The sequence below is a fragment of the Salmo salar genome, chromosome 13 (genome assembly GCF_965601325.2).
Source record: "Salmo salar chromosome 13, fSalSal1, whole genome shotgun sequence".
Classification (NCBI taxonomy): Eukaryota; Metazoa; Chordata; class Actinopteri; order Salmoniformes; family Salmonidae; genus Salmo; species Salmo salar.
In genome coordinates, this window is record NC_138303.1 from 75,122,596 (window position 1) to 75,148,563 (window position 25,968).

The 25,968-nt window shown below is 43.9% G+C and overlaps 2 protein-coding genes across 5 annotated transcripts in view; one reads left to right on the plus strand and one right to left on the minus strand.

Annotated features, from left to right (window-relative positions):
- Positions 1–7,755, plus strand: part of ttc3 (tetratricopeptide repeat domain 3) — a 47,848-nt gene extending 40,093 nt beyond the window's left edge. For all 3 annotated transcript variants that reach the window (XM_014137269.3, XM_014137270.3, XM_014137271.3), the window contains exons 33-46: positions 89–731; positions 822–893; positions 990–1,139; positions 2,659–2,798; positions 2,977–3,045; positions 3,191–3,287; positions 3,418–3,521; positions 3,621–3,705; positions 3,860–3,961; positions 5,794–6,065; positions 6,142–6,268; positions 6,538–6,678; positions 6,867–6,959; positions 7,153–7,755. In XM_014137269.3, the coding sequence (XP_013992744.1) occupies positions 89–731; positions 822–893; positions 990–1,139; positions 2,659–2,798; positions 2,977–3,045; positions 3,191–3,287; positions 3,418–3,521; positions 3,621–3,705; positions 3,860–3,961; positions 5,794–6,065; positions 6,142–6,268; positions 6,538–6,678; positions 6,867–6,959; positions 7,153–7,281 (2,224 nt within the window). In that variant the 3' untranslated portion in view covers positions 7,282–7,755. The remainder of the gene's footprint in view (positions 1–88; positions 732–821; positions 894–989; positions 1,140–2,658; positions 2,799–2,976; positions 3,046–3,190; positions 3,288–3,417; positions 3,522–3,620; positions 3,706–3,859; positions 3,962–5,793; positions 6,066–6,141; positions 6,269–6,537; positions 6,679–6,866; positions 6,960–7,152) is intronic.
- A 6,773-nt stretch (positions 7,756–14,528) lies between these two features.
- Positions 14,529–25,210, minus strand: vps26c (VPS26 endosomal protein sorting factor C). Of its 2 annotated transcripts, none has more exons than XM_014137204.3 (8): positions 25,062–25,210; positions 22,073–22,216; positions 21,738–21,887; positions 20,562–20,642; positions 20,185–20,259; positions 17,025–17,175; positions 15,230–15,382; positions 14,529–15,138 (listed from the first exon to the last, which is right to left on the minus strand). In XM_014137204.3, exons 2-8 carry the CDS (start codon positions 22,145–22,147, stop codon positions 15,056–15,058), a joined length of 768 nt encoding a protein of 255 aa, XP_013992679.1. In that variant the 5' UTR covers positions 22,148–22,216; positions 25,062–25,210; the 3' UTR covers positions 14,529–15,055.
- Between the last annotated feature and the right edge of the window lie 758 nt (positions 25,211–25,968).

Genomic DNA, 25,968 nt, shown 5'->3' on the forward strand with positions numbered 1-25,968 from the left:
CCTGAAGTATTGGTTGTGTATTCAGATGTCATGCTGATCCTTGTGTATGGCCTCTGGCTCTAACCTGTAAGTCTGCTTTTCCTCCCAGCTACTTTGCCCAGATCCTGGAAGAGTACGGTCCCTTAGGGGCCCAGGACCCCTTGTTGGTGGGTGAGCTGAACAACTTCCCTCCTGTTGCCCAGCAGAAGATCCACGAGGCAGGTGGCCTTGAGCACTTCCTCCTCGAGTCGCTGCGCTTCGTCATGACCGACAACCTCCTGGGCCTCATGAAGCATGCTGTGTCACTGCAGGATGCCAACACTCACAGAATGGACAATCTAGACTTCATAGGGGATATCCCCAATGGACTCTCTCTAAACCCTTCTGCTATGGAGTTCCTCCCAAACTCTCATGACTCTGGACCTAGGGATTATGATGAAGAGCCTTTTTCTCTCATTAATGTTCGGCCTAACCCAGTTGAATTCAGTGGCTATCTTCAGGTGATCGCTAATCTCCCCAGCCCATATGTTTTACCTGTTTTTGGCTCTCCACCTGCCCCGCCTGCCAACGAAATAGCACGTGCCATTGAAACTCTGAGAGCGGAGGACAAGTCATATAATAACCATGAGCCGCATAACCTTGAGGATTGTGAGCTTTATATTGGCGGTGTGGATGAACGGGGATTGTGTGAGACTGTTTATGCTCCTGTTCGCAGTACCAAGGCACCTGGAAAGACTGCAGTGGAAGTACAGGTGGGATAGTCCTCACTCCATTTGAAAGTTTCTAAGATCACCGATCACAAGGCCCAGTGTAATGTTTCGTTTTTTTTTTTCTTCCCATAGGTAGTAATTTGTGACACAATGAGTGAAGTGGCTGTTAACACGGAGCCTTATGAGCCTTTTGAAGGGAATAATGTGAGTTTTGAATACCTAATAAGCCTTTGTACTTAACACATTATTGTGCTCTATCATATATTGACCTCTCATATCATTCCTGTTTCCATGCTCCAGGGAGACATGAACAAGAAAGAGAAGAGCAATGCTGAGTTTGAGCAGCAGATCCAACAAATGAAGCAGGATTATGGCGCTGTGAAGCAAAGACGCCAAACTGAGATATCTGCCCTAGAAGGAGAGCAAGAGGAAATCAACCATTCAATACAGGTAGAAAGGAGTACTCCCATACTGGTGTGGAAGGCTCAGGGTGAAGTTTCCCTAGGTAGAGATCTATGATCAGCTTCCCCTTCCCCAATCCTAACCTTAACCTCCCTGGGCAAGGTGGGACGTCCTAGTCAACAGCCAGTGGAATCGCGTGGCGCGAAATACAAATACCTCAAATGCTATAACTTCAATTTCTCAAACATATGACTATTTTACACCATTTTAAAGACAAGACTCTCGTTAACCTAACCACAATGTCCGATTTCAAAAAGGCTTTACAGCGAAAGCAAAACATTAGATTATGTCAGAGTACCCTGGCAAAAATAATCACACAGCCATTTTCAAAGCAAGCATATATGTCACAAACCAAAACCACAGCTAAATGCAGCACTAACCTTTGATCTTCATCAGATGACACTCCTAGGACATTATGTTATACAATACATGCATGTTTTGTTCAATCAAGTTCATATTTATATCAAAAACAGCTTTTTACATTAGCATGTGATGTTCAGAACTAGCATACCCACCGCAAACTTCCGGTGAATTTACTAAATTACTCATGAATAACATTCACAAAATACGTAATTATTTTAAGAATTATAGATACAGAACTCCTTTATGCAATCGCGGTGTCAGATTTTAAAATGGCTTTTCGGCGAAAGCACATTTTGCAATATACTGCGTACATAGCCCGGCCATCATGGCTAGCTAATTTGACACCCACCAAGTTTGGCCCTCAGCAAACTCAGATTTACTATAAGAAAAATTGGATTACCTTTGCTGTTCTTCGTCAGAATGCACTCCCAGGACTTCTACTTCAACAACAAATGTTTTGGTTCCAAATAATCCATAGTTGTATTCAAATACCTCCGTTTTGTTCGTGCGTTCAGGTCAGTATCCGAAGGGTGACGCGCGAGCGCATTTTGTGACAAAAAAATTCAAAATATTCCATTACCGTACTTCAAAGCATGTCAAACGCTGGTTAAAATCAATTTTTATGCTATTTTTCTCGTAAAATGGCGATAATATTCCAACCGGGCGACGTATTCATTCAAAGGCTGAAAGAAAAAAATGGAGAATTCTCGTGATTGCTGTGTTTTCGATAGATGCCACAGAAGGAGAACAAATTGTCAGACGGGGCACTTCCTGTATGGAATCTTTTCAGGTTTTGGCCTGCCATATGAGTTCTGTTATACACAGACACCATTCAAACAGTTTTTTAGAAACTTTAGTTTTTTCTATCCAAATCTACTAATTATATTCATATTCTCATTTCTGGGCAAGAGTAGTAACCAGTTTAAATCGGGTACGTTTTTTTTTTATCCAGCCGTGCAAATACTGCCCCCTAGCCCCAACAGGTTAACCATTAGTGGGGTAATGCAAAACTGACCCAAGATCATTGTCTATGGGCAACACTTCACCCTACTTTTGTCTGGAAGAGGAGTTGAAACTGCCGTTTTAGTGTGGGTGGAAGTGTTCCATGATGTTTTGCCCAGTGACTGATAGTGTTGTGTTCCAGATCATCCATAAAGAGCTGGGCCTGTTCCAGCAGAAGCTGGAGGAGGAGGTGAAGAAGGACCAACAGGAGAAGAAAGAGAATCAGGAAACACTGAAGGCCTTAAAGATTGAGATAAAGGAGTTGGCGGAGTCACAGGAGAGGTACGGCCGAGGCTGTCTAGCCCTGTGTATATCCAAATGGGCACCATGGGTGAACGTCAAAGGGACCTTCAACATGATCGGCATTGGAGTCATTGATAAATGCAGATTTGGTTGTCTATATAGGTGTGAGTGACGAATAAACTTTGATTCAAATTTTAAATGTTTTCATCTTCCACAGCATTTCTAAGAACATCCACAAGAAGAACAAGGAGTATGAGACCCAGCTGAATAATTTCCTGGAGCTGAGGCATGTTATGACATGTTTCTAAACACACAACACCTGCAGTGTTTTCACATGCGTCCTAATGAGTGACATTTAGGTTAACATGCCACTAACTCTTCTGAGCATTGTGCTGCTGCTGTGTTAAATGTGCAGTGATTCTTTCCCATAGTAACCAGTCAGCTGCTGAGAAGATGAGCCTGGAGGATGAGATCAAGCGGTGCAGAGACCTGTGTGCCAAGGCAACTAGAAGGTCTCAGGGAGCAGAGGTATGTGGGTTGAATGTGTATGTTGAGATACCTGCGTGTTCCTCAGAATTCTGTTACTGTGGGTAGTGAGCGCTACAAATGGCATGAGAAACACTAACGTTCTTTCCCAACTGACTGACATGTTCCCTAGCTGTCTATATTGGAGAACCGGCGTAGCCGCGGCCTGCGCTGCCTCTACAGGTCTCTGTCTGATGCCAGGGCCATCCTGGCCAAACTCAAGGAAGTCTCACCCAGGTAGGTGTTAACGCTAACCACAGGGCAGACTGAGGGCCCGTAGATTCGGTTGCATGCAGTCACCAGAACCAGTTTCAATCTCTTCTTCATCCTCCTCAGATTACCTTCCCAAATTTTCCAGTCAGCCACAGATGCTTGGATAGCATGTGCTCAAGAAGCAGAGGAGAAAATCCACTCAACTGAGGTAGAAAAGAACAATGCTAACAAACAGTTTCAACTATTGGGATGCCATTTCCATTGTGACTATTACAGAAGACCTTGGATAAGAAATTCGACGTAAGGTGCACAGGCTTTTGAGGGCTGGTCCGTTTGTGTGACAGCTTTGTTGTTCTCCACAGGCACAGTACCAGGATCAGATGGAACAGGTGAAGAGGGGGACCAGGCTGTGCACTCTACCCCCAGTTGCAGTCCCCAGCACCCCCTGGCCCCCACCTGTACCGGTAAGATGCAGCACAACCGGACTTTAAGTTTAGCAAAGGTTTACATTTTCTGATGTCTTTATTTTGTTGTCCATTCTGACAAATTAACCTCCAGACGAGCTTCAATGCCATACAACTCTTCTTCTGTGGCCTCCAACTGCTCTTAAACAAGTAAAACTAAATCCATGCTATTCAATTGATCACAGCCCACACCTGCTCGCCCGTCCAGCATCACTACTCTTGACGGCTCTGACTTAGAATACGTGGACAACTACAAATACCTGGGTGTCTGGTTACTGAACTCTCCTTCCAGACTCACATTAAGCATCTCCAATCCAAAATTAAATCTAGAATCGGCTTCCTATATTGCAACAAAGCATCCTTCACTCATGCTGCCAAACATACACTCGAAAACTGACCATCCTACTGATCCTCGACGTCGGTGATGTCATCTATAAAATAGCCTTCAACACTCTACTCAGACTGCGTCCAATTTGTTATCACAGTGCCATCTGTTTTGTCACCAAAGCCCCATACACTACCCACCATTGCGACCTGTACGCTCTCGTTGGTTGGCGCTTGCTTCATACTCGTCGCCAAACCCACTGGCTCCAGGTCATCTACAAGTCTCTGATAGGTAAAGCCCCGCCTTATCTCAGCTCGCTGGTCACCATAGCAGCACCCACTCGTAGCACGTGCTCCAGCACTGGTCACCCCCAAAGCCAATTCCTCCTTTGGTCGTCTTTCCTTCCAGTTTTCTGCTGTCAATGACTGGAACGAACTGCAAAAATCTCTGAAGCTGGAGCCTCATATCTCTCTCAATAGCTTTAAGCACCAGCTGTCAGAGCAGATCACTGCACCTGTACATAGCCCATCTGTAAACAGCCCATCTATCTACCTACCTCGTCCCCATACTGTATTTATCTTGCGCCTTTGCGCCCCAGTATCTCTACTTGCACATTCACCATTCCAGTGTTTAATTGTAATTACTTCGCCACCATGGCCTACTTATTGCCTTAACTTACCTCATTTGCTGTATATAGACTTTTTGTTTTCTTTTGTTCTACTGTATTGACTGTTTATTCCATGTGTAACTGTGTCGAATTGCTATGCTTTATCTTGGCCAGGTCGCAGTTGCAAATGAGAACTTGTTCTCAACTAGCCTACCTGGTTAAATAAAGGTGAAATTAAAAAAACGCATGTTAGCTCAGCATCCTATGTCTTGGGTTTATTTAATAAAATTGTAAGAGGGCTATTGTGACCATAAACACCTAGCGACTTTCTTTGAAACTGCATTGGTTATTCTCAGCCTATACCTTGAAGCTGTTTGTCAGATGAGTGAGGCCTGTGTGTGGTGACCCCTTGCTTCTCCCAGATCTACTCTGTCCCAGAGGAAGACCTGGGACCCCTCTGCCTCCCCTACCCTGTCCTCTCCATCAGCCCTCCCAGGCCTGAGCTTTCCCCTAGTGGCGCCAGGCTTGAGATACAGTGCAGGCTTCACACGGCAGGCAGGACAGGTCCTGGGGCTCCACTTCCCCATCAGAGGGTCCCTGGGGTCAGAGCAGGTAGCTAGCTAGAGGCAGAGCAGCTCTGTCAGGGAAGGGAAGAGTCTCTTATGTGGCCTGGCCCACAATCTAGTCAATGTTGCTTGAGAAAGACTGAGTTAGGAACAGAACTCACTTTCTATATATGTACACACAGCCACTTTCTGTACACACAGCTCTACGATCTCCCCAGGCTTTACCTCTGCCCCTTGTCAGTTTGTCAAGGTGTTTCGGAACATTTCCATTGTAATCTCCTGTCAAGTGGTCTTACTAACCGGCTCCCACTCTCTGATGCTGTTCCCACCCCAGGCTCACCAGCAGCTCCCTTGCCATCCAGTGCACATGAGAGCCCCCCTCTACGGTCACCCGGGGTTGCCTAGAGCCCCTCCTGCTCCAGCCATGGATCAGAGTGTTGCACTGCCTTCCGGTATGGCTGGAGTTCCAGCTAGTGCCACCACTAACCGTCCTATCATGAGACCGCCCCAGCAGAACCAGGCTTCCAGGCCACCGGCCCCACAGCCCACCAATGTGTACGATAGAATTGTAGATCGCCTCAGCGTCATGTTCCCTCACTATAGCAGGTAACGTAACAGATAAGCGTGCACACAAATGGGTATTATGGGTGTACGAGCATTCAATACTGACTTGTCATTTCAGGCCTGTGCTGTCCAAGTTCATTGGGGAGATGCGCACAGCCAACAGAGGCTGCTTGAACTCCCTGTCCTACCAGGAGGTCATCAACAGAGTGGCCCAGCTCATCCTGGACCACCAGGACTCCACCAGAGTAAGGGCCCCAAAGTAACCTGCACCAAGGACTAGGACCATACCACACCTGTTGGCAAATGTCTTCATACTTGCTCTAGTTCTGTATCTCCTCTATCAGGGATGTTCTTTATCACTGTTTAGCTAGATTTTGAACTAAAGGGATCTCAAAATATCTTGAATGGAAGCATCAATTGAAAATGTATTATGTCCTTATTCACATTCACTCCTAGGCTAAAATATGCCCACAACTGTTGGCTTCCATATGAACTGTAACGTGTGTGTGTCCAGGTGCAGCTGAGCAGTGCTGGTAGAGGTGACATTGCTGGGACCCCTTTGCGCTCTGACTCTCCAGCCTCTGTCCACTCCACTGGGCCCCCCACCCATGTCTGGAAGAGCGTGGGTGCCCAAGGGCACTCCAAGTCAAAGGCGGTGAGTTCAGCTTGCACTTCACACTGAGTCGCTCACAGCAGGGCTCGAGACTCGGTCAGACGATAACATGGATGTACAGATGCCGATGAGGTCTAACTCGTTGAAGCCTAAATATAGTGTGTAAATTGTAGGGTTTGCTGTTTTGTACTACACGGACTCTTTGATTCTGATGTATGTGTCTTGTACAGTTGAACATGGAGGATCCCTGTATCATCTGCCATGATGACATGACCCAGGAGGACCTGTGTGTGCTGGAGTGCAGACACAGCTTCCACAGAGATGTAAGGCCACTTCAACCCACACCCTTAAGTAGTCTGCAACTGAGTTTGCCCAGTGCTTTCATCTATGGCCCTGTGGTTATTTAGGGCTAGTAGAACACAGGAACTGGGAATTCCTGTTCTTGCACTTGGGATTGGTTTGACTGTCAGTCTCACTTTCTACCACTTATCTTTTCCTCTCCCCTTCTCCCTCTAGTGTATTAAGTCGTGGCTGAAGGAGCAGAGCACCTGTCCCACCTGTAGAGAGCACGCTCTCCTACCTGAGGACTTCCCTCTGCTACCTGGCAGAATACGCAGGGGCCACACACCTGCTGCCTTCTCTTAAACACCCCCAGCTACAAATCCTTAACCCCCCCCCCCCCCTTATGCTTAATGCCTGAATTCCAAACACAGATTGATTCCCAGTATATGGTCAACTGCTCAATTTCATAATTAATGCTTCTGTCAAATGTGCATGTGGAGATAAAGAAATTGGACTAAAGTCAAGTGCGATGAACTAGTTATCAAGCGATCTCCCTATGATTATATCATGCAATGAATGTTGAGCTTTTTTATTTTGTGTCTATCGTTTGTGCCATTATAATGCTGAAGTGTTTAGACTTAAACCATTTTTTTTGTAGTAGTAGACAGTGTGTTAAATATGTTCATAACCATTAATCGCAGCGTTGTCGTTAGACACGTTTGAGTAAGGAGTGGTTCAGTTGGGCCCGGTTTACTTTTAAGTGTGGTTAGGGGTTGAGCTAATTCTGAAAGTCTTAAGATTCTTGTGCCTGGTGTAATAAAGTTTGATTGCCAGCTACTTTGTTTGAAAAGTTGGATCTGGAGGATAGAAAACCAACTGCAATTTAAAAAATATTTACCACATTTTTCTATGGTTAATTTTAAGTGACAGATATTTTAATTAGGAGTTATCAGACTTGTTCATTCAAGTCTTATGCTGTTGAAAGCAGTCAGTCATAGCCTGAAGGATTTTCCTGACAACTGCTGTCTGTTTTAACCGAACTCATGGCTTTCAGTTTGTTTTCAATGTGACCCCTACAACTGTTCCCTACCAGAAAGTATGTGATTCCTTCTGTTAATGCAATGTCAGGTATACTAAAGTATGTGGATACCCCTTCAAATTGGTGGATTCGGTTGTTTCAGCCACACTTGTTGCTCACAGGTGATTAAAATTGAGCACACCGCCATGCAATCTCCATACACAAACATTGGCCTTACTGAAGAGCTCAGTGATGAATAGTTTTTAAAAATTATAAAGTCAATTAAGAACAAATACTTACAATGACAGCCTAGGAGCAGTGCCTTGTTCAGGGGCAGAACGACAGATGTTAAGGTTTCGATCACTGGCCCGAAGCTCTAACCTACGTGACACCATTATAGGATTCCACCTTTCCAACAAGTCAGTTTAGCAGGGCAGAAATTTGCCAGAGTTGCCCTGGAATTGTGAATTGGAAACGTCTAGTAGAAACTACTGTTGAAGCGACGTGGTAGGCTACACAAAATGTGACCGCTGAAGCATGTAAAAGTGTCTTCACTTGCTCAAGCCTAAGATCGCTGTCGGCTGGAGTGGCTTGCTGGAATTGGACTCCGGAGCAGTGGAAACGTGTTCTCTGGAGTTTTATTTATTTAACCAGGTAGGCAAGTTGAGAACAAGTTCTCATTTACAATTGCGACCTGGCCAAGATAAAGCAAAGCAGTTCGACACAAAGTTACACATGGAGTAAAACAAACTTGCAGTCAAGTCTGAGGTGAGATAAAGGCAAAAAAGACCATGGTGGCAAAGTAAATGCAAACTAGAAATAATGGGGTGCAAAATAAATACAGTAGGGGAAGTGGTAGTTGTTTGGGCTAAATTATAGATGGGCTATGTACAGGTGCAGTGATCTGTGAGCTGCTCTGACAGTTGGTGCTTAAAGCTAGTAAGGGAGATAAGTGTTTCCAGTTTCAGATTTTTGTAGTTCGTTCCGGTCATTGGCAGCAGAGAACTGGAAGGAGAGGCGGCCGAAGGAGGCTTTGGGGGTGGCCAGAGATACCTGCTGGAGCGCGTGCTACAGGTGGGTGCTGCTATGGTGACCAGTGAGCTGAGATAAGGGGGGACTTTACCTAGCAGGGTCTTGTAGATGACCTGGAGCCAGTGGGTTTGGTGAAGAGAATGAAGCGAGGGCCAGCCAACGAGTGCGTACAGGTCGCAGTGGTGGGTAGTATATGGGGCTTTGGTGACAAAACGGATGGCACTGTGATAGACTGCATCCAATTTGCTGAGTAGAGTGTTGGAGGCTATTTTGTAAATGACATCGCCGAAGTCGAGGATCGGTAGGATGGTCAGTTTTACGAGGGTATGTTTAGCAACATGAGTGAAGGATGCTTCGTTGCAAAATAGGAAGCCGATTTAACTTCGGATTGGAGATGTTTGATGTGAGTCTGGAAGGGGAGCTTACAGTCTAACCAGACACCTAGGTATTTGTAGTTGTCCACATATTCTAAGTCAGAACCGTCCAGAGTAGTGATGCTGGACGGGCAGGCAGGTGTGGGCAGCGATCGGTTGAAGAGCATGCATTTAGTTTTACTTGTATTTAAGAGCAGTTGGAGGCCACGGAAGGAGAGTTGTATGGCATTGAAGCTCGTCTGGAGGGTTGTTAACACAGTGTCCAAAGAAGGGCCAGAAGTATACAGAATGGTGTTGTCTGCATAGAGGGGGATCAGAGAATCACCAGCAGCAAGTGCGACATCATTGATGTATACAGAGAAGAGTTGGCCCAAGAATTGAACCCTGTGGCACCCCCATAGAGACTACCAGAGGCCCGGACAACAGGCCATCCAATTTGACACACTGAACTCTATCAGAGAAGTAGTTGGTGAACCAGTCGAGGCAATCATTTGAGAAACCAAGGCTATTGAGTCTGCCGATGAGGATGTGGTGATTGACAGAGTCGAAAGCCTTGGCCAGGTCAATGAATATGGCAGCACAGTATTGTTTCTTATCAATGGCGGTTACGATATCGTTTAGGACCTTGAGCGTGGCTAAGGTGCACACATAACCAGCTCTGAAACCAGATTGCACAGCGGAGAAGGTGCGGTGGGATTCGAAATGGTCGGTAATCTGTTTTTTGACTTGGCTTTCGAAGACCTTAGAAAGGCAGGGTATGATAGATATAGGTCAGTAGCAGTTTGGGTCAAGAGTGTCCCCTCCTTTGAAGAGGGGGATGACAGCAGCTGCTTTCCAATCTTTTGGAATCTCAGATGACATGAAAGAGGTTGAACAGGCTAGTAATAGAAAGAAAGGGTGCAGATTGTCTAGCCTTGCTGATTTGTAGAGGTCCAGATTTTGCAGCTCTTTCAGAACATCAGCTGACTGGATTTGGGAGAAGGAGAAATGGGGAAGGCTTGGGTGAGTAGCTGTGGGGGGTGCAGTGCTGTTGACCGCGGTAGGGGTAGCCAGGTGGAAAGGGATGAGGTCAATATCCTTCCAGGATACCCGTGCCAGGTCGATTAGAAAAGCTTGCTCGCTGAAATGTTTCAGGGATCGTTTGACAGTGATGAGTGGGGGTCGTTTGACCGCTGACCCATTACGGATGCAGGCAATGAGGCAGTGATCGCTGAGATCTTGGTTGAAAACAGCAGAGGTGTATTTAGAGGGCAAGTTGGTTAGGATATCTTTGAGGGTGCCCGTGTTTACGGCTTTGGGGTGGTACCTGGTAGGTTAATTGATAATTTGTGTGAGATTAAGGGCATCAAGCTTAGATTGTAGGATGGCTGGGGTGTTAAGCATGTCCCAGTTTAGGTCACCTAGCAGCACGAGCTCTGAAGCTAGATGGGGGGCAATCAGTTCACATATGGTGTCCAGAGCACAGCTGGGGGCAGATGGTAGTCTATAGCAGGCGGCAACAGTGAGAGACTTGTTTTTAGAGAGATTGATTTTTAAAAGTAGAAGTTAAAATTGTTTGGGTACAGACCTGGATAGTAGGACAGATCTCTGCAGTAGATTGCAACACCGCCCCCTTTGGACGTTCTATCTTGTCTGAAAATGTTGTAGTTAGGGATGAAGATTTCAGGAAGTCTACCAAAAACTCTAAGCCAGGATTCAGACACAGCTAGGACATCCGGGTTGGCAGCGTGTGCTAAAGCAGTGAATAAAACAAACTTAGGGAGAAGGCTTCTAATGTTAACATGCATGAAACCAAGGCTATTACGGTTACAGAAATAATCAAAAGAGAGCACCTGCGGAATAGGAGTGGAGCTAGGCAGTGCAGGGCCTGGATTCACCTCTACATCACCAGAAGAACAGACGAGTAGGATAAGGGTACGGCTAAAAGCTATGAGAATTGGTCGTCTATGACGTCCAGAATAGAGAGTAAAAGGAACAGGTTTCTGGGGGCGATAAAATAGCTTCAAGGTATAATGTACAGACAAAGGTATGGTGGGATGTGAATACAGAGGAGGTAAACCTAGGCATTTAGTGATGAGAGAAATATTGTCTCTAGAAACATCATTGAAACCAGAAGATGTCATAGCATGTGTGGGTGGTGGAACTGAAAGGTTGGATAAGGTATAATGAGCATGGCTAGAGGTTCTACAGTGAAATAAGCCAATAAACACTAACCAGAACAGCAATGGACAAGGCATATTGACATTAAGGAGTGCTGGTAGTCTGACGGATGAATGTGGGTTTGTAGATGCCAGGAGAACACTACCTGCCCTAATGCAATGCCAACTGAAGTTTGGAGGGGGAATAATGATCCAAGACCAGCTAAGTTAATCCCTACTATTGTGACAATGAGTCGTCATAATGCTGCATCAAATGTACATAGGGCCACTGGCAAACACAATGCAAGTAATTTAATTTCTGTACCCCTAATTGCACCGAATACATCTGTTTATCTTACAGCTGTTGCAAGCAGTAATCATAAACCAGTTACTGTTACCACTGAGGCGGTGTGAAATAGTAGGAAGATCACTTTATGCAGCTCACCCTGCACTATCAGCTCCATGTAAATAATATGAGTAAGTCTACCTCTGATAAGCTTCCCAGTAAAGCATTAAAAACAATCAAGCAACCCAGAAAAGTACTAAAAATAGCCCATATTAATATATGTAGCCTAAGAAACGAGGTCCATGAAGTCAGTAACTTGCTTGTAACACAGGACATTCATATTCTGACTATCTCTGAAACTCACTTAGATAATACCTTTGATGATAGTGGTAGCAATTCATGGTTATTACGTCTACAGAAAATACAGAAATGCCAATGCAGGAGGTGTTCAGAACCACACAGGGCTATATTCAGAACCACATACCTGTAAAGCTTAGAGATGATCTAATGTTAAATACTGTTGAAGAAATATGGCTACAGGTTTATCTGCCTCACCTAAAGCCCATTCTTGTGGGAAGCTGCTATAGGCCACCAAGTGCTAACAGTCAATATCTGGATAATGTGTGTGAAATACTTGATAATGTATGTGATATCAACAGAGAAGTATATTTTCTGGGTGATTTAAATATTGACTGGCTATCATCAAGCTGCCCACTCAGGAAAAAACTTCAAACTGTAACCAGTGCCTGCAACCTGGATCAGGTTGTCAGTCAACCTACCATGGTATTTACAAACAGCACAGGAATTAAATCATCAACATGTATTGACCACATCTTTACTAGCACTGCAGATATTTGCTTTAAATCAGTATCCAAATCCATAGGATGTAGTGATCACAATATAATAGCCATATCTAGGAAAACCAAAGTTCCAAAGGCTGGGCCTAATATAGTGTATAAGAGGTCATACAAGAAGTTTTGTAGTGATTCATGTTGAGGATGTAAAGAATATTTACTGGTCTGTGGTGTGTAATGAGCAACCAGACGCTGTACTTGACACATTTATGAAACTACTTATTTCAGTTACTAATAAGCATGCACCCATTAAGAAAATGACTGTAAAAACGGTTAAATCCCCTTGGATTGATGAGGAATTGAAAAACTGTATGGTTGAGAGAGATGAGGAAAAAGGTATGGCAATTAAGTCTGGCAGCCCAACTGATTGGCAAATGTACTGCAAATTAAGAAATCATGTGACTAAACTAAATAAAAAGAAGAAACTACACTATGAAAGAAAGATCAATTATATAAAGAATGATAGTAAAAAGCTTTGGGGCACCTTAAATAAAATGTTGGGAAAAAAGCCAACTCGGCTGCTCCTTCTTTCATTGAATCAGATGGCTCATTCATCACAAAGCCCACTGATATTGCAAACTACTTTAAGGACTTTCATTGGCAAGATAAGCAAAGTTAGGGATGACATGCCAGGAACAAACACTGACACTACACATCCAAGTACATTGGATCAAATTATGAAAGACAAGAATTGAACTTTTGAATTCTGTAAAAGTCAGTGTGGAAGAGGTGAAAAAATTGTCTATCAACAATGATAAGCCACCAGGGTAGGACAATCTGGATGGAAAATTACTGAGGATAATAGCAGACGATATTGCCACTCCTATTTGTCACATTTTCAATTTAAGCCTACTAGAAAGTGTGTGCCCTCAGGCCTGGAGGGAAGCTAAAGTCATTCCACTACCTAAGAATAGTAAAGCCTCCTTTACTGGCTCAAATAGCCGACCAATCAGCCTGTTACCAACCCTTAGTAAACTTCTGGAAAAAATTGTGTTTGACTAGATACAATGCTATTTTACAGTAAACAAATTGACAACAGAATTTCAGCATGCTTATCGGGAAGGACACTCAACAAGCACTTACACAAAGAATTCCCCAGGGTACCCGTTTAGGCCCCTTGCTTTTTTCGATTTTTACTAACGACATGCCACTGACTGAGTAAAGACAGACTGTCTATGTATGTGGATGACTCAACACTATACACGTCAGCTACTACAGCGACTGAAATGACTGCAACACTCAACAAAGAGCTGCAGTTAGTTTCAGAGTGGGTGGCAAGGAATAAGCTAGCCCTAAATATTTCTGAAACGAAAAACATTGTATTTGGAACAAAACACTCACTAAACCTCAACTAAATCTTGTAATAAATAATGTGGAAATTGAGCAAGTTGAGATGACTAAACTGCTTGGAGTAACACTAGATTGTAAACTGTCAGTCAAAACATATTGATGCAGTCGTAGCTAAGATGGGGAGAAGTCCATCTATAATAAAGCGATGCTCTACCTTAACAACACAATCAACAAGGCAGGTATGACACGGCCCTAGTTTTGTCACACCTTGACTACTGTTCAGTCGTGTGGTCAGGTGCCACAAAAAAGGACTTAGATGAGCCAATTGCAATTTTCCTAATATGCATGTCAATCTCTCCTATTTATGAGAGGTATTGACATGTTGCATGCATGATCTGTCTGCCTAAACTACTGGCACACAGCTCGGACACCAATGCATGCCCCAGAAAGCCGGATCATTACTTTTAGTCAGCCATCTCTGATCTTATGGTTTGGGAATATGGATTCAGTCTAAAATGTGTCAATCCTTACTGAAGAAAATGTACTAAAGCTGCTTACCTCCTTGAGCCAGCTCTTTGGGGTTAAGCCAACACACACAATTTACAATGATAACATAACTGGAATGTTAAAATGCATTTAATAACTTGGTTGATTTTGAATACCTTGTTAGTTTGAAATTCCTCCATTTAGAATGTTCTTTGGGCTACATTTTGACAGTGCCGATATTCAGTTAGAAATTGACCATATTACTGCTAATGATGGACAATGTCTCTCCAAAAAACTTCTGAAATGCAACAACGCGGCTTCAAAGATATCATGAATTGATACACAATTAAGTTACTTTATCCATTTTGACATTTGCACTATTATATTGAAAGGTAGCCCACGACCTTGAACATCCTCTGCTTTTTCAGTCTTTTTTTCCCTGAACTGTAGACATACGTCCATATAACATTATGCACTTATAGACCGTGTCATTGATTCAGAGCAGGGAGGCCCAGCCAACAGATATGGCTGTCTGCCAGGACTTGTAGGCTTGGCTATCTCTGGACTATGAGTCCTTGGTCACTTCAGGTCGTTCTTGCCCAGGCATGTCAACGGCACTATCCTCTGACCATCCTCCATTGTAGTGGAGCTCTGGGCTCTCACGCTCGGCACAGCTTCAGAGGAAAGTTCTCAGTGATCAGATGTTCGTCATGGAGGACAATCACCACATTCACCTCAAACTCTACAGAGGAACAAAGAATCAAATCTGTCAGTCATCGGTAAACCACAAACTGTTGCACTATTTGACTTGTATTTATTACAGGTTAACTCACCGACTTTAAAGTTGATGGTCTCAAGGGTAGGGCAGGTAAAGAGCCTGGGGAAGACCATGTAGATGGGGATGGGGAGGCTGTGGCAAACGTCTCCCTCTGCTATCTGGATGTTCTGGATCTCTGTGGCATCTCTGGCATAGCCCTCAGCACAACCTGGCGCAGATGGAAAAACACACTATTCACTTCTATTGGAGTGGGTAGGGCCCTGTTTAGACACTAATCTGGATTGGTGAAAGCAAAGTAATGGGAATCTTACTTTCATTCAATCACGTACAGTTCAGATGAATGATACCCTCGAAGGAAGCATTGTTACAGTATTCTACCAGGGCCTGCCCTCAAAATATAACGCAACATGTAAAGTCTAGGTTTCATGTTTCATGAGCTGAAATAAAAAAAATCCATACACACAAAAAGCTTCTCAAATTGTGTATACATCCCTGTTAGTGTGCATTTCTCCTTAGCAAAGATAATCCATCCACCTGACAGAGGTGGCATATCAAGAAGCTGATTAAACAGCATGATCATTACACAGGTGCACCTTGTGCTGGGGACAATAAAAGGCCACTAAAATGTTCAGTTGTGTCACAGATGTCTCAAGTTGAGGGAGTGTGCAATTGGCATGCTGACTGCAGGAATGTCCACCAGAGCTGTTGCCAGAGAATTTAATGTTAATTTCTTTAACATGAGACACCTCCAACATCATTTTAGATTATTTGGCAATACATCCAACTGGCCTCACAACCAAAGACCATGTGTAATCACGCCAGTCAAGGACCTCCATATCCAGCGTCTTCACCTGCAGGATCGTCTGAGACCAGCCACCTGGACAGCTGATGAAACTGTGGGTTTGCACAACCAAGTAATTTCTGCACAAACTGTCTGAAAACGTTTCAGGGAAGCTCATCTGCGTACTTGTCACCCTTACCATGGTCTTGACCTGACTGCAGTGGGCAAATGCTCACCTTCATTGGCCCCTGGCATGCTGGAGAAGTGTGCTCTTCACAGATGAATCCCGGTTTCAGCTGTACCGGGAAAATGGCAGACAGAGTGTATGGCGTCGTGTGGGCGAGCGGTTTGCTGATGTCAACATTGTGAACACAGTGCCCCATGGTGGAGGGGGGGGGGGGGGGGGGGGGTTTATGGTATGGGCAGGCATAAGCTACGGACAAACACAACTGTATTTTATCAACAGCAATTTAAATGCACAGAGATACCATGACGAGATTCTTAGGCCCATTGTTGTGCCATTCATCCACCACCACCTCATGTTTCAGCATAGTAATGCAAGGCCCCATGTTGCAAGGATCTGTACACAATTCCTGGAAGCAGAAAATGTCCCTGTTCTTCCATGGCCTGCATACTCAGACATGTCACCCATTGAGCACGTTTGGGATGCTCTGGATCGACGTGCATGTTCCAGTTCCCGCCATTATCCAGCAACTTCACACAGCCATCGAAGAGGAGTGGGACAACATTCCACAGGCCACAATTAACAGCCTGATCATCTCTATGCGAAGGAGCTGTGTCGCGCTGCATGAGGCAAATGGTGGTCACACCAGATACTGATTGTTTTCTGATCCACGCCCCTACCTTTTTTTTAAAGGTATATGTGACCAATAGATGTATATCTGTATTCCCAGTCATGTGAAATCCATAGATTAGAGCCTAATACATTTATTTCAATTGTATGATATCCTTATATGAACTGCAACTCAGTAAAATATTTAATTGCTGCATGTTGCGTTTATATTTTTGTTCAGTGTAGATGGGCACCAATAAGTAGCGTCAGACTCACCGCAGGTCTCTACGCGGACCAGCTGCAGCTCGATGCTCTTGATGGCCACATCAGAACTCTCCACCACCAGTTCTCCAGTCAGGGGCTTAGTGATCACACAGTTGGTGGCATCCAGGTGGCCCCGGATCAGGAACTTGGGCAGCAAACTCCTCTGAGGGAGACGATGGTGAGTAATACAAAGATGGGATGATATTAACGGTCTGAACACTCCTGCTACGGTGTCTGCTGGTTTTCCTCAAATAATTTTGATCAATGACGGAGTAGACCGATTAAGACCCAGGAAACCAACATCTAGAATGCCAAAAGGTACACTATATAGTTGAAGTCGTAGGTTTACATACACTTAGGTTGGAGTCATTAAAACTATTTTTCCAACCACTCCACAAATTTCTTGTTAACAAACTATAGTTTTGACAAGTCAGTCAGGACATCTACTTTGTGCATGGACACAAATCATTTTTCCAACAATTGTTTACAGACATATTATTTCACTTATAATTCACTGTATCACAACTCCAGTGGGTCAGAAGTTTACATACACTAATTTGACTGTGCCTTTAAACAGCTTGGAAAACTCCAGAAAATGATGTCATGGCTTTAGAAGCTTTTGATAGGCTAATTGACATCATTTGAGTCAATTGAAGGTGTACCTGTGGATGTATTTCAAAGCCTACCTTCAAACTCAGTGCCTCTGCTTGACATCATGGGAAAATCTAAAGAAATCAGCCAAGACCTCAGAAAAAAATTGTTGACCTCCACAAGTCTGGTTCATCATTGGGAGCAATTTCCAAATGCCTGAAGGTACCACATTCATCTGTACAAACAATATTACGCAAGTATAAACACCATGGGACCACGCAGCTGTCCTACCGCTCAGGAAGGAGACGCGTTCTGTCTCCTAGAGATGAACGTACTTTGGTGCGAAAAGTGCAAATCAATCCCAGAACAACAGCAAAGGACCTTGTGAAGATGCTGGAGGAAACAGGTACAAAAGTATCTATATCCACAGTAAAACAAGTCCTGTATCAACATAACCTGAAAGGCCGCTCAGCAAGGAAGAAGCCACTGCTCCAAAACCGCCATAAAAAAGCCAACTGCACATGGGGACAAAGATCGTACTTTGTGGAGAAATGTCCTCTGGTCTGATGAAACAAGAATAGAACTGTTTGGCCATAATGACCAACGTTATGTTTGGAGGAAAAAGGGGGAGGCTTGCAAGCTGAAGAACACCATCCCAACCGTGAAGCACGGGGGTGGCAGCATCATGTTGTGGTGGTGCTTTGCTGCAGGAGGGACTGGTGCACTTCACTAAATAGATGGCATCATGAGAAAGGAAAATTATGTTGATATATTGAAGCAACATCTCAAGACATCTACATTTACATTTTTACATTTTAGTCATTTAGCAGACGCTCTTATCCAGAGCGACTTACAGTAGTGAATGCATACATTTCATTCATTTTTTTCCCCCTGTCAGGAAGTTAAAGCTTGGTCGCAAATGAGTCTTCCAAATGGACAATGAACCCAAGCGTACTTCCAAAGTTGTGGCAGTTACACCAGCTCTGTCAGGAGGAATGGGCAGAAATTCACCCAACTTATTGTGGGAAGCTTGTGGAAGGCAACACAAAACATTTGACCCAAGTTAAACAATTTAAAGGCAATGCTACCAAATACTTATTGAGTGTATGTAAACTTCTGACCCACTGAGAATGTGAAGAAAGAAATAAAAGATGAAATAAATCATTTTCTCTTCTATTATTCTGACATTTCACATTCTTAAAATAAAGTGGTGATCAACTGACCTAAGACAGGGCATTTATGCTAGGATTAAATGTCAGGAATTGTGAAAAAACTGAGTTTAAATGTATTTGGCTAAGGTGTATGTAAACTTCTGACTTCAACTGTATATACACAAAAGTATGTGGACACCCCTTCAAATTAGTGGATTCGGCTATTTCAGCCATACCTGTTGCTGACAGGTGTATAAAATCGAGCACACAGCCATGCAATCTCCATAGACAAACATTGGCAGTAGAATGGCCTTACTGAAGAGCTCAGTGACTTTCCACATGGCACTTCATAGGATGCCACCTTTCCAACAAGTCAGTTCGTCAATATTCGGCCAAGCTAGAGCTGCCCTGGTCCACTGTAAGTGTTGTTATTGTGAAGTGGAAACGTCTAGCAGCAACAATGGCTCAGCCGCGAAATGGTAGGCCACAAGCTCAAAGAACGGGACTGCTGAGTACTGAAGCTTGTAGCGCGTAAAAATAATATGTCCTTGGTTGCAACACTCACTAGCATGTTCCAAACTGCCTCTGGAAGCAACGTCAGTACAATAACTGTTTGTAGGCAGCTTCATGAAATGGGATTCCATGGCCGAGCAGCCGCACACAAGCCTAAGATCACCATGCACAATGCCAAGTCTCAGCTGGAGTGATGTAAAGCTCTCTTCCATTGGCAGTAGAAGCGCATTTTCTGGAGTGAATCACTACACATTCCAATCTGGCAGTCCGACAGAAAAATCTGGGTTTGGCGGATGCCACGAGAACGCTACCTGCCCGAATCCATAAAGTTTGGTGGAGGAATAATAATGGTCTGGGGCTGTTTTTCATGGTTTGGGCTTGGCCCCTTAGTTCCAGTGAAGGGAAATCTTAACGCAACAGCAAACAATGACATTCTAGAGGATTCTGTGCTTCCCACTTTCTGGCAACAGTTTGGGGAAGGCCCTTTCCTGTTTCAGCATGACAATGCCCCATGCACAAAGCAAGGTTCATACAGAAATGGTTTGTCGAGATCGGTGTGGAAGAACTTGACTGGCCTGCACAGAGCCCTGAACTCAACCCCATCGAACACCTTTGGGATGAACTGGAATTGTGAACCAGGCCTAATCGGCCAACATCAGTGCCGGCCTCACCAATGCTTTGTGGCTGAATGGAAGCAAGTCCCTGCAGCAATGTTCCAACATCGAGTGGAAAGCCTTCCCAGAAGGGTGAAGGCTGTTATGGCAGCAAAGGGGGACCAAATCCATATTAATGCCCATGATTTTGGAATGAAATGGTCGACAAGTAGGTGTCCACATACTTTTGGTCATGTAGTGTAGATTAAATGTAATTGAACATTTTGTAGGTGTTTGGTCATATTCCCGACAGGCCTGCTGTACCTCGCGGACATTCTGCAGGGTCTCTGGCGTGATGGTGAAGTCTACCGGGGTGGGTTGCAGCTTGGCTTTCTGTGGCTGAGAGAAGAGAAAGGGGACAGTCTAACCATGAGCAAATGGTCTGCATGGCCCCAGAGATGGCACAGTCCCCTAGTAATCATGTATGATATCATTGTGCAACTATAGATTACAACATCACTTCACTTGTAACTTCATCTATATTAAAGAAAAGTATAAGAAACTACAGGCCTGTTTCTTACTGTAGCTACATGAAACTTAAAATCAAGCAACGTCAGATCATGTTACGGTGGTGTTTTTGTATGGTATTCTCAGAGATGAGATGAGATATTGGTCTGAGTCAGGATGATGGTTGATCTCACCAGACTGTGCACCATGAATTCACAGGTCTTGCTCAGGTCTTTGGCCAACAAGGAGCGCTTCATGTCACAACGGAGGGTGTACTGAGAAAATAAACACCATACAATTATTAACATTAGTAACAAGGCTTTTTTGGATACAAATACTTTTTCCTCACATATTGTCAGGAGAAACAGGCATATGATTGTTAAAAGCCTGCCTTAAAATAAAGCTGGATACCATTTCCAGTGGTAGAATTGAGACTGATAAGTCACCCCCCCATGAGGTTCCTCATCAGTACTATCTGAATTTTAGGTCTAATATTAGATGCAGTACAGAGCCTCCCCTCTGTCCTTCGAATGCCTCACTTATTCTGGAATGCAATATAAATACCTAATCTACTAGATCGTACTGTTTCAGAAGACATAGCTTTTCAAGGGTAAACATTCTTATTGGACAAAAACAAAGCCTATTAGATAATTTTTTTTCAAAGGTTTAATGCTCAAGCGTTACACTATTGAAATGTTGGTCTACACCTCATTGATTTTGCAGACAACAGACACACATCTAGATACATTCTGAAGCTTGACTGATTCAGGGGACAAAAAAGAGCTCCAGTTTGAGAGTAAAAATGCCTCGGCAACTACAGAATGCCTTGTTATTTTTACTCCAGCAAAATGTAAGATTGCTGGAAAATGACCTTTCAGCATCTGCTAATAACATTATTTCATTGCTTAGGCCTATACATCTGCAGTGATGAAAACATGCTTTTTTTAAGCAAACATTTAGTCTTCCTTGTATTTTTTTTGTTGCAGTTTCCTTGAGACAACAAACGACTGGAACACAGGAAATGTCAATCTGTGCCTCTCTGTCTCTATAATTACACCTCATTAGCATCAGAGGTTTACAATCAGTTGTTTTTGTATTTCTCCAGATGACATGACAATAAAAGGGATCTTTTAAATTGTCATTAGAAATAGCATGGGCACTGCGTCAGCTGAAGCAGGTCTGACCCAAAGATGGCAGACAAAATGCATACACAATCAATTTTGGACACTGAAATATCTGCTTTGGGAGGTATAGTATGGTTCTCTGGCTGGTCCTTGTCTGACATGGAGAAGAATCTAGGTCATAGTCTGAAAATACAGAAGACAGCCATTTGCAAAGTGCAGGGCAGGCCCCAGCTCTGTGGTCATTACCTGAATGTTGACGAAAACACCATGGTAGGTCTCATACAGCACTTTGTTGCCCTTTGTGTGCAGGGGGAACTCAAAGGGAATCTCTGTCTTGCCTCCAGGCACCTTGCCTTGCTTTACCACTTCAATGTTGCTTGTGATAAGTTGAATGGGCTGTTACAGAAAGAGGGGAGAGATCAATCTGTGACATCAGAGTCATTGATATACAGACTGAGGTAAGGTATCTATGCTCCATGTTGGCACTAAACAGTCCATGACAACAACAACATCTAATCATGTGAAAAAGGCAGTTCAATGTGTGGTGATCCTTGGGCTTGGAAATACCGTTGGACTCTCACCTTAACAGAGTTGTAGAAGGCCTCAAAGACTCCCACACTCTTGGAGCTAAGCTGTAGGTTGACAATTCCCTCCATGGTGAGAGTGATGCCCTGGTGCTGGACCGCCTCCTTACTAACTATCGCCACAACACCGGCAAGGACCTCCTGACATAATAAACCAGAAATTATATTACAAATATGAAATGCAAAAAGTATCACACTCTTGGTGTTTAGGGTGTTCATAAAGCTTTACTATGACCAGAGGGTTTGGTGAAGAGATACACATAACTGACAAAATAAAGGAAACACCAGCAAAGTGTCTTAAGCCGCCAGAACAGCTTCAGTGCAAGTTGGCATATATTCTACAAGTGTCTGGAACTCTATTGGAGGGATGCGATACCGTTCTTCCACAAGACATTCCATCAATTGGTGTTTTGTTGATGGTGGTGGAAAACGCTGTCTCTGTCTCTGCTCCAGAATCTCCCATAAGTGTTCAATTGGGTTGAGATCTGATGACTGACACACACACGATGATGGGATGTTAATTGCATAATTAACTTAGGTACCACAACTGTATGGAAATACCTGCTTTCAATGTACTTTCTTTCCCCCTTTTACTCAAGTGTTTCCTTTATTTTGGCAGTTACTTGTATGTCATCATCTGCGATATGCAACGTTTCAGGGAAGTTAGGAACCAATATACACAGGCAGTTAGGAAAGCAAAGGCTAGCTTTTTCAAACAGAAAGTTGCATCCTGTAGCACAAACTCCAAAAAGTTCTGGGACACTAAAGTCCATTGCACCGAGGCTAGGAAACACTGTCACCAACAATAAATCTACGATAATTGAGATTTTCAATAAGCATTTTTCTACAGCTGGCCATGCTTTCCACCTGGCTATCCCTACCCTGGTCAACAGCTCTGCACCCCCCACAGCAACTTGCCCAAGCCTCCCCATTTCTCCTCCACCCAAATCCAGAGCTGATGTTTCTGAAAGCGCTGCAAAATCTGGACCCTTACAAATCAGCTGGGCTAGACAATCTGGAACCTCTCTTTCTAAAATGATCCGGCACAATTGTTGCAACCCCTATTACTAGCCTGTTCAACCTCTCCTTCGTATCGTCTGAGATTCCCAAAGATCGGAAAGCTGCCACGGTCATCCCCCTCTTTAAAGGGGGAGACACTCTAGACCCAAACTGTTACAGACCTATATCTATCCTACCCTGCCTTTCTAAGGTCTTCGAAAGCCAAGTCAACAAACAGATCACCGACCATTTCGAATCCCACCGTAACTTCTTCGCTATGCAATCTGGTTTCCGAGCTGGTCATGGGTGCAGCTCAGCCACGCTCAAGGTCCTAAACGATATCATAACTGCCATCAATAAAAGACAATACTGTGCAGCCGTACTCATCGACCTGGCCAAGGCTTTCGACTCTGTCAATCACCGCATTCTTATCGGCTGACTCAACAGCCTTGGATTCCCAAATGACTGCCTAGCCTGGTTCACCAACTACTTCTCAGACAGAGTTCAGTGTGTCAAATCGGAGGGCCTGTTGTCCGGACCTCTGGCAGTCTCTATGGGGGTGCCACAGGGTTCAATTCTCGGGCCCACTCTATTCTCTGTATACATCAATGAAGTCGCTCTTGCTGCTGGTGATTCTCTGATCCACCTCTATGCAGACAACACCATTCTGTATACTTCTGGCCCTTCTTTGGACACTGTTAACTAACCTCCAGATGAACTTCAATGCCATACAACTCTCCTTCCATGGCCTCCAACTGCTCTTAAATGCAAGTAAAACTAAATGCATGATCTTCAACCAATCGTTGCCCGCACCTGCCCGTCCGCCTAGCATCACTCCTCGGGATGGTTCTGACTTAGAATACGTGGACAACTACAAATACCTAGGTGTCTGGTTAGACTGGTTCCTCACTAGCTTTAAGCACCAAATGTCAGAGCAGCTCACAGATCACTGCACCTGTACATAGCCCATCTGTAAACAGCCCATCCAACTACCTCATCCCCATACCGTATTTATTTATCTTGCTCCTTTGCACCCCAGTATCTCTACTTGCACAGTCATCTTCTGCAGATCTACCATTCCAGTGTTTAATTGCTATATTGTAATTACTTCGCCACCATGGGATATTTATTGCCTTACCTCCCTTCTTACCTCATTTGCACACACTGTATATATACTTTTTTTCTACTGTATTATTGACTGTTTGTTTATTCCATGTGTAACTCTGTGTTGTTGTGTGTCAATCTGCTGTGTTTTATCTTGGCCAGGTTGCAGCTGTAAATGAGAACCTGTTCTCAACTAGCCTACCTGGTTAAATAAAGGTTAAATAAAAATAAAATAAAAAAATAAAATGTTAGACAACGCAGGACATCCACTAGAGGGCAGTAGAAACCTTACACATTGAAGAAATTGATAACTGCTGATCAGGAAAAATAATCATTATCATCTCTTCACCACAAACACATAAAAGGTTGCTCTGTAGTAAGCAAAACAATTGTCATGCACACGACTTGCCAAGTTGCCAGAGCTACGAAACACAGCAATTTATCTCAGGGTTAATATAGCCACTGTATTGTGAAGTTACTGATAAAATTGGAGTAAAACAATGATCAACACGAGCTAGTAACAGAACATGTCGAGGGTAGAAGAGATAAAATACGGGTGGTTAAGTACTTATTTGACACTTCACTGTATCACCTGTCACTGATGCACTTGTTCAAGCTATACCATTTGGAATGACTTCTGCTGAGTACGTGAGTTGCTTTATACCCAATGACACAATGTCATCGCGTCTTACAGTTTGGTGGCATCGATAGTTATACTGTATATCTTACTATGTAAATTTCAGGCAAATTGACCCTTACCCCCTCATGATATACTTTATTTGCTCTTTTCAGTCTGATGTCCAAACTAGCACTCATTTTCGACGATTTGGCGGATATCGATCAAAATGTGTAGCACATCCACAGTAAAGTAAAAACAATCCACCTTTCTCCTCTTCAGCTGCGATATTTCCTCATACACGTCATGTGACCGATACGCCAACCCGCTATGTCCGCCCCCAAATTAAGAGAATTTGGCGAGTTTATATGCTAGTCGGAACTGGGAAACTCGGCAATGTCTGACTTGCTGATTCGTTGAACGCGTCACGTGGGCGTCACGTGTATAACTATAACCAGTTAGCAAGTCGGAAATATCCGAGTTTCCTCCTTCCGACTAGTACGTCAACGCGGCAAGAGTCAGAGCCAGCAGTCCAATCGCGTTATTTTTACCCTATCAGCCCTCGCGCTGAATCTTAGGTTGCTGCCTCGCTGGAGTGACTCATAATGGGCGTGTCGAGAGAAGTGGGAGGATGGGGAGAAGTGGGACAATCAAGATCAGTGACAATTGGGTGGAAAGAGAGGAAATGGCTACTGTGCTTGAATCTGAAAGTGCGGCAAGTAAAGTGTGTGACAATTAATGGAAAATAGTGAAATCAAAGAATGGAACAAAACGAGCAAAAGTTGCAGTAGAAGACAAGGACCTGTCCGATAATGCTTTTCTTATTGGACTGTGTTTTTTGGACAAGGAGATTCATTTGGAAAATCCATTTGTAATATTGAGGACTGTGAAGAAAGCAATGGATTAAATCAAAGTGACTAGAAGCAGCCTTGTTTTGGTTAATTGTGTTAATGAAGAACAGAAGAAGCATGCACTAGATCTGGCAAAATTGTCCACGTCAGAAGTAACTTATTGCTTTTCGGAGCAGGGCACCTGCCAAAGGAGTTATAGCTGGAGTCTCGTTGGATATAGATGACAAGTACCATAGTCACAAAATCACAGGACTGGTCAGTGCCCGTTGCCTGAACCGTATGGTAAATGGAAGGAAGGAGAAAAGCCTATCGATATTGTTGTT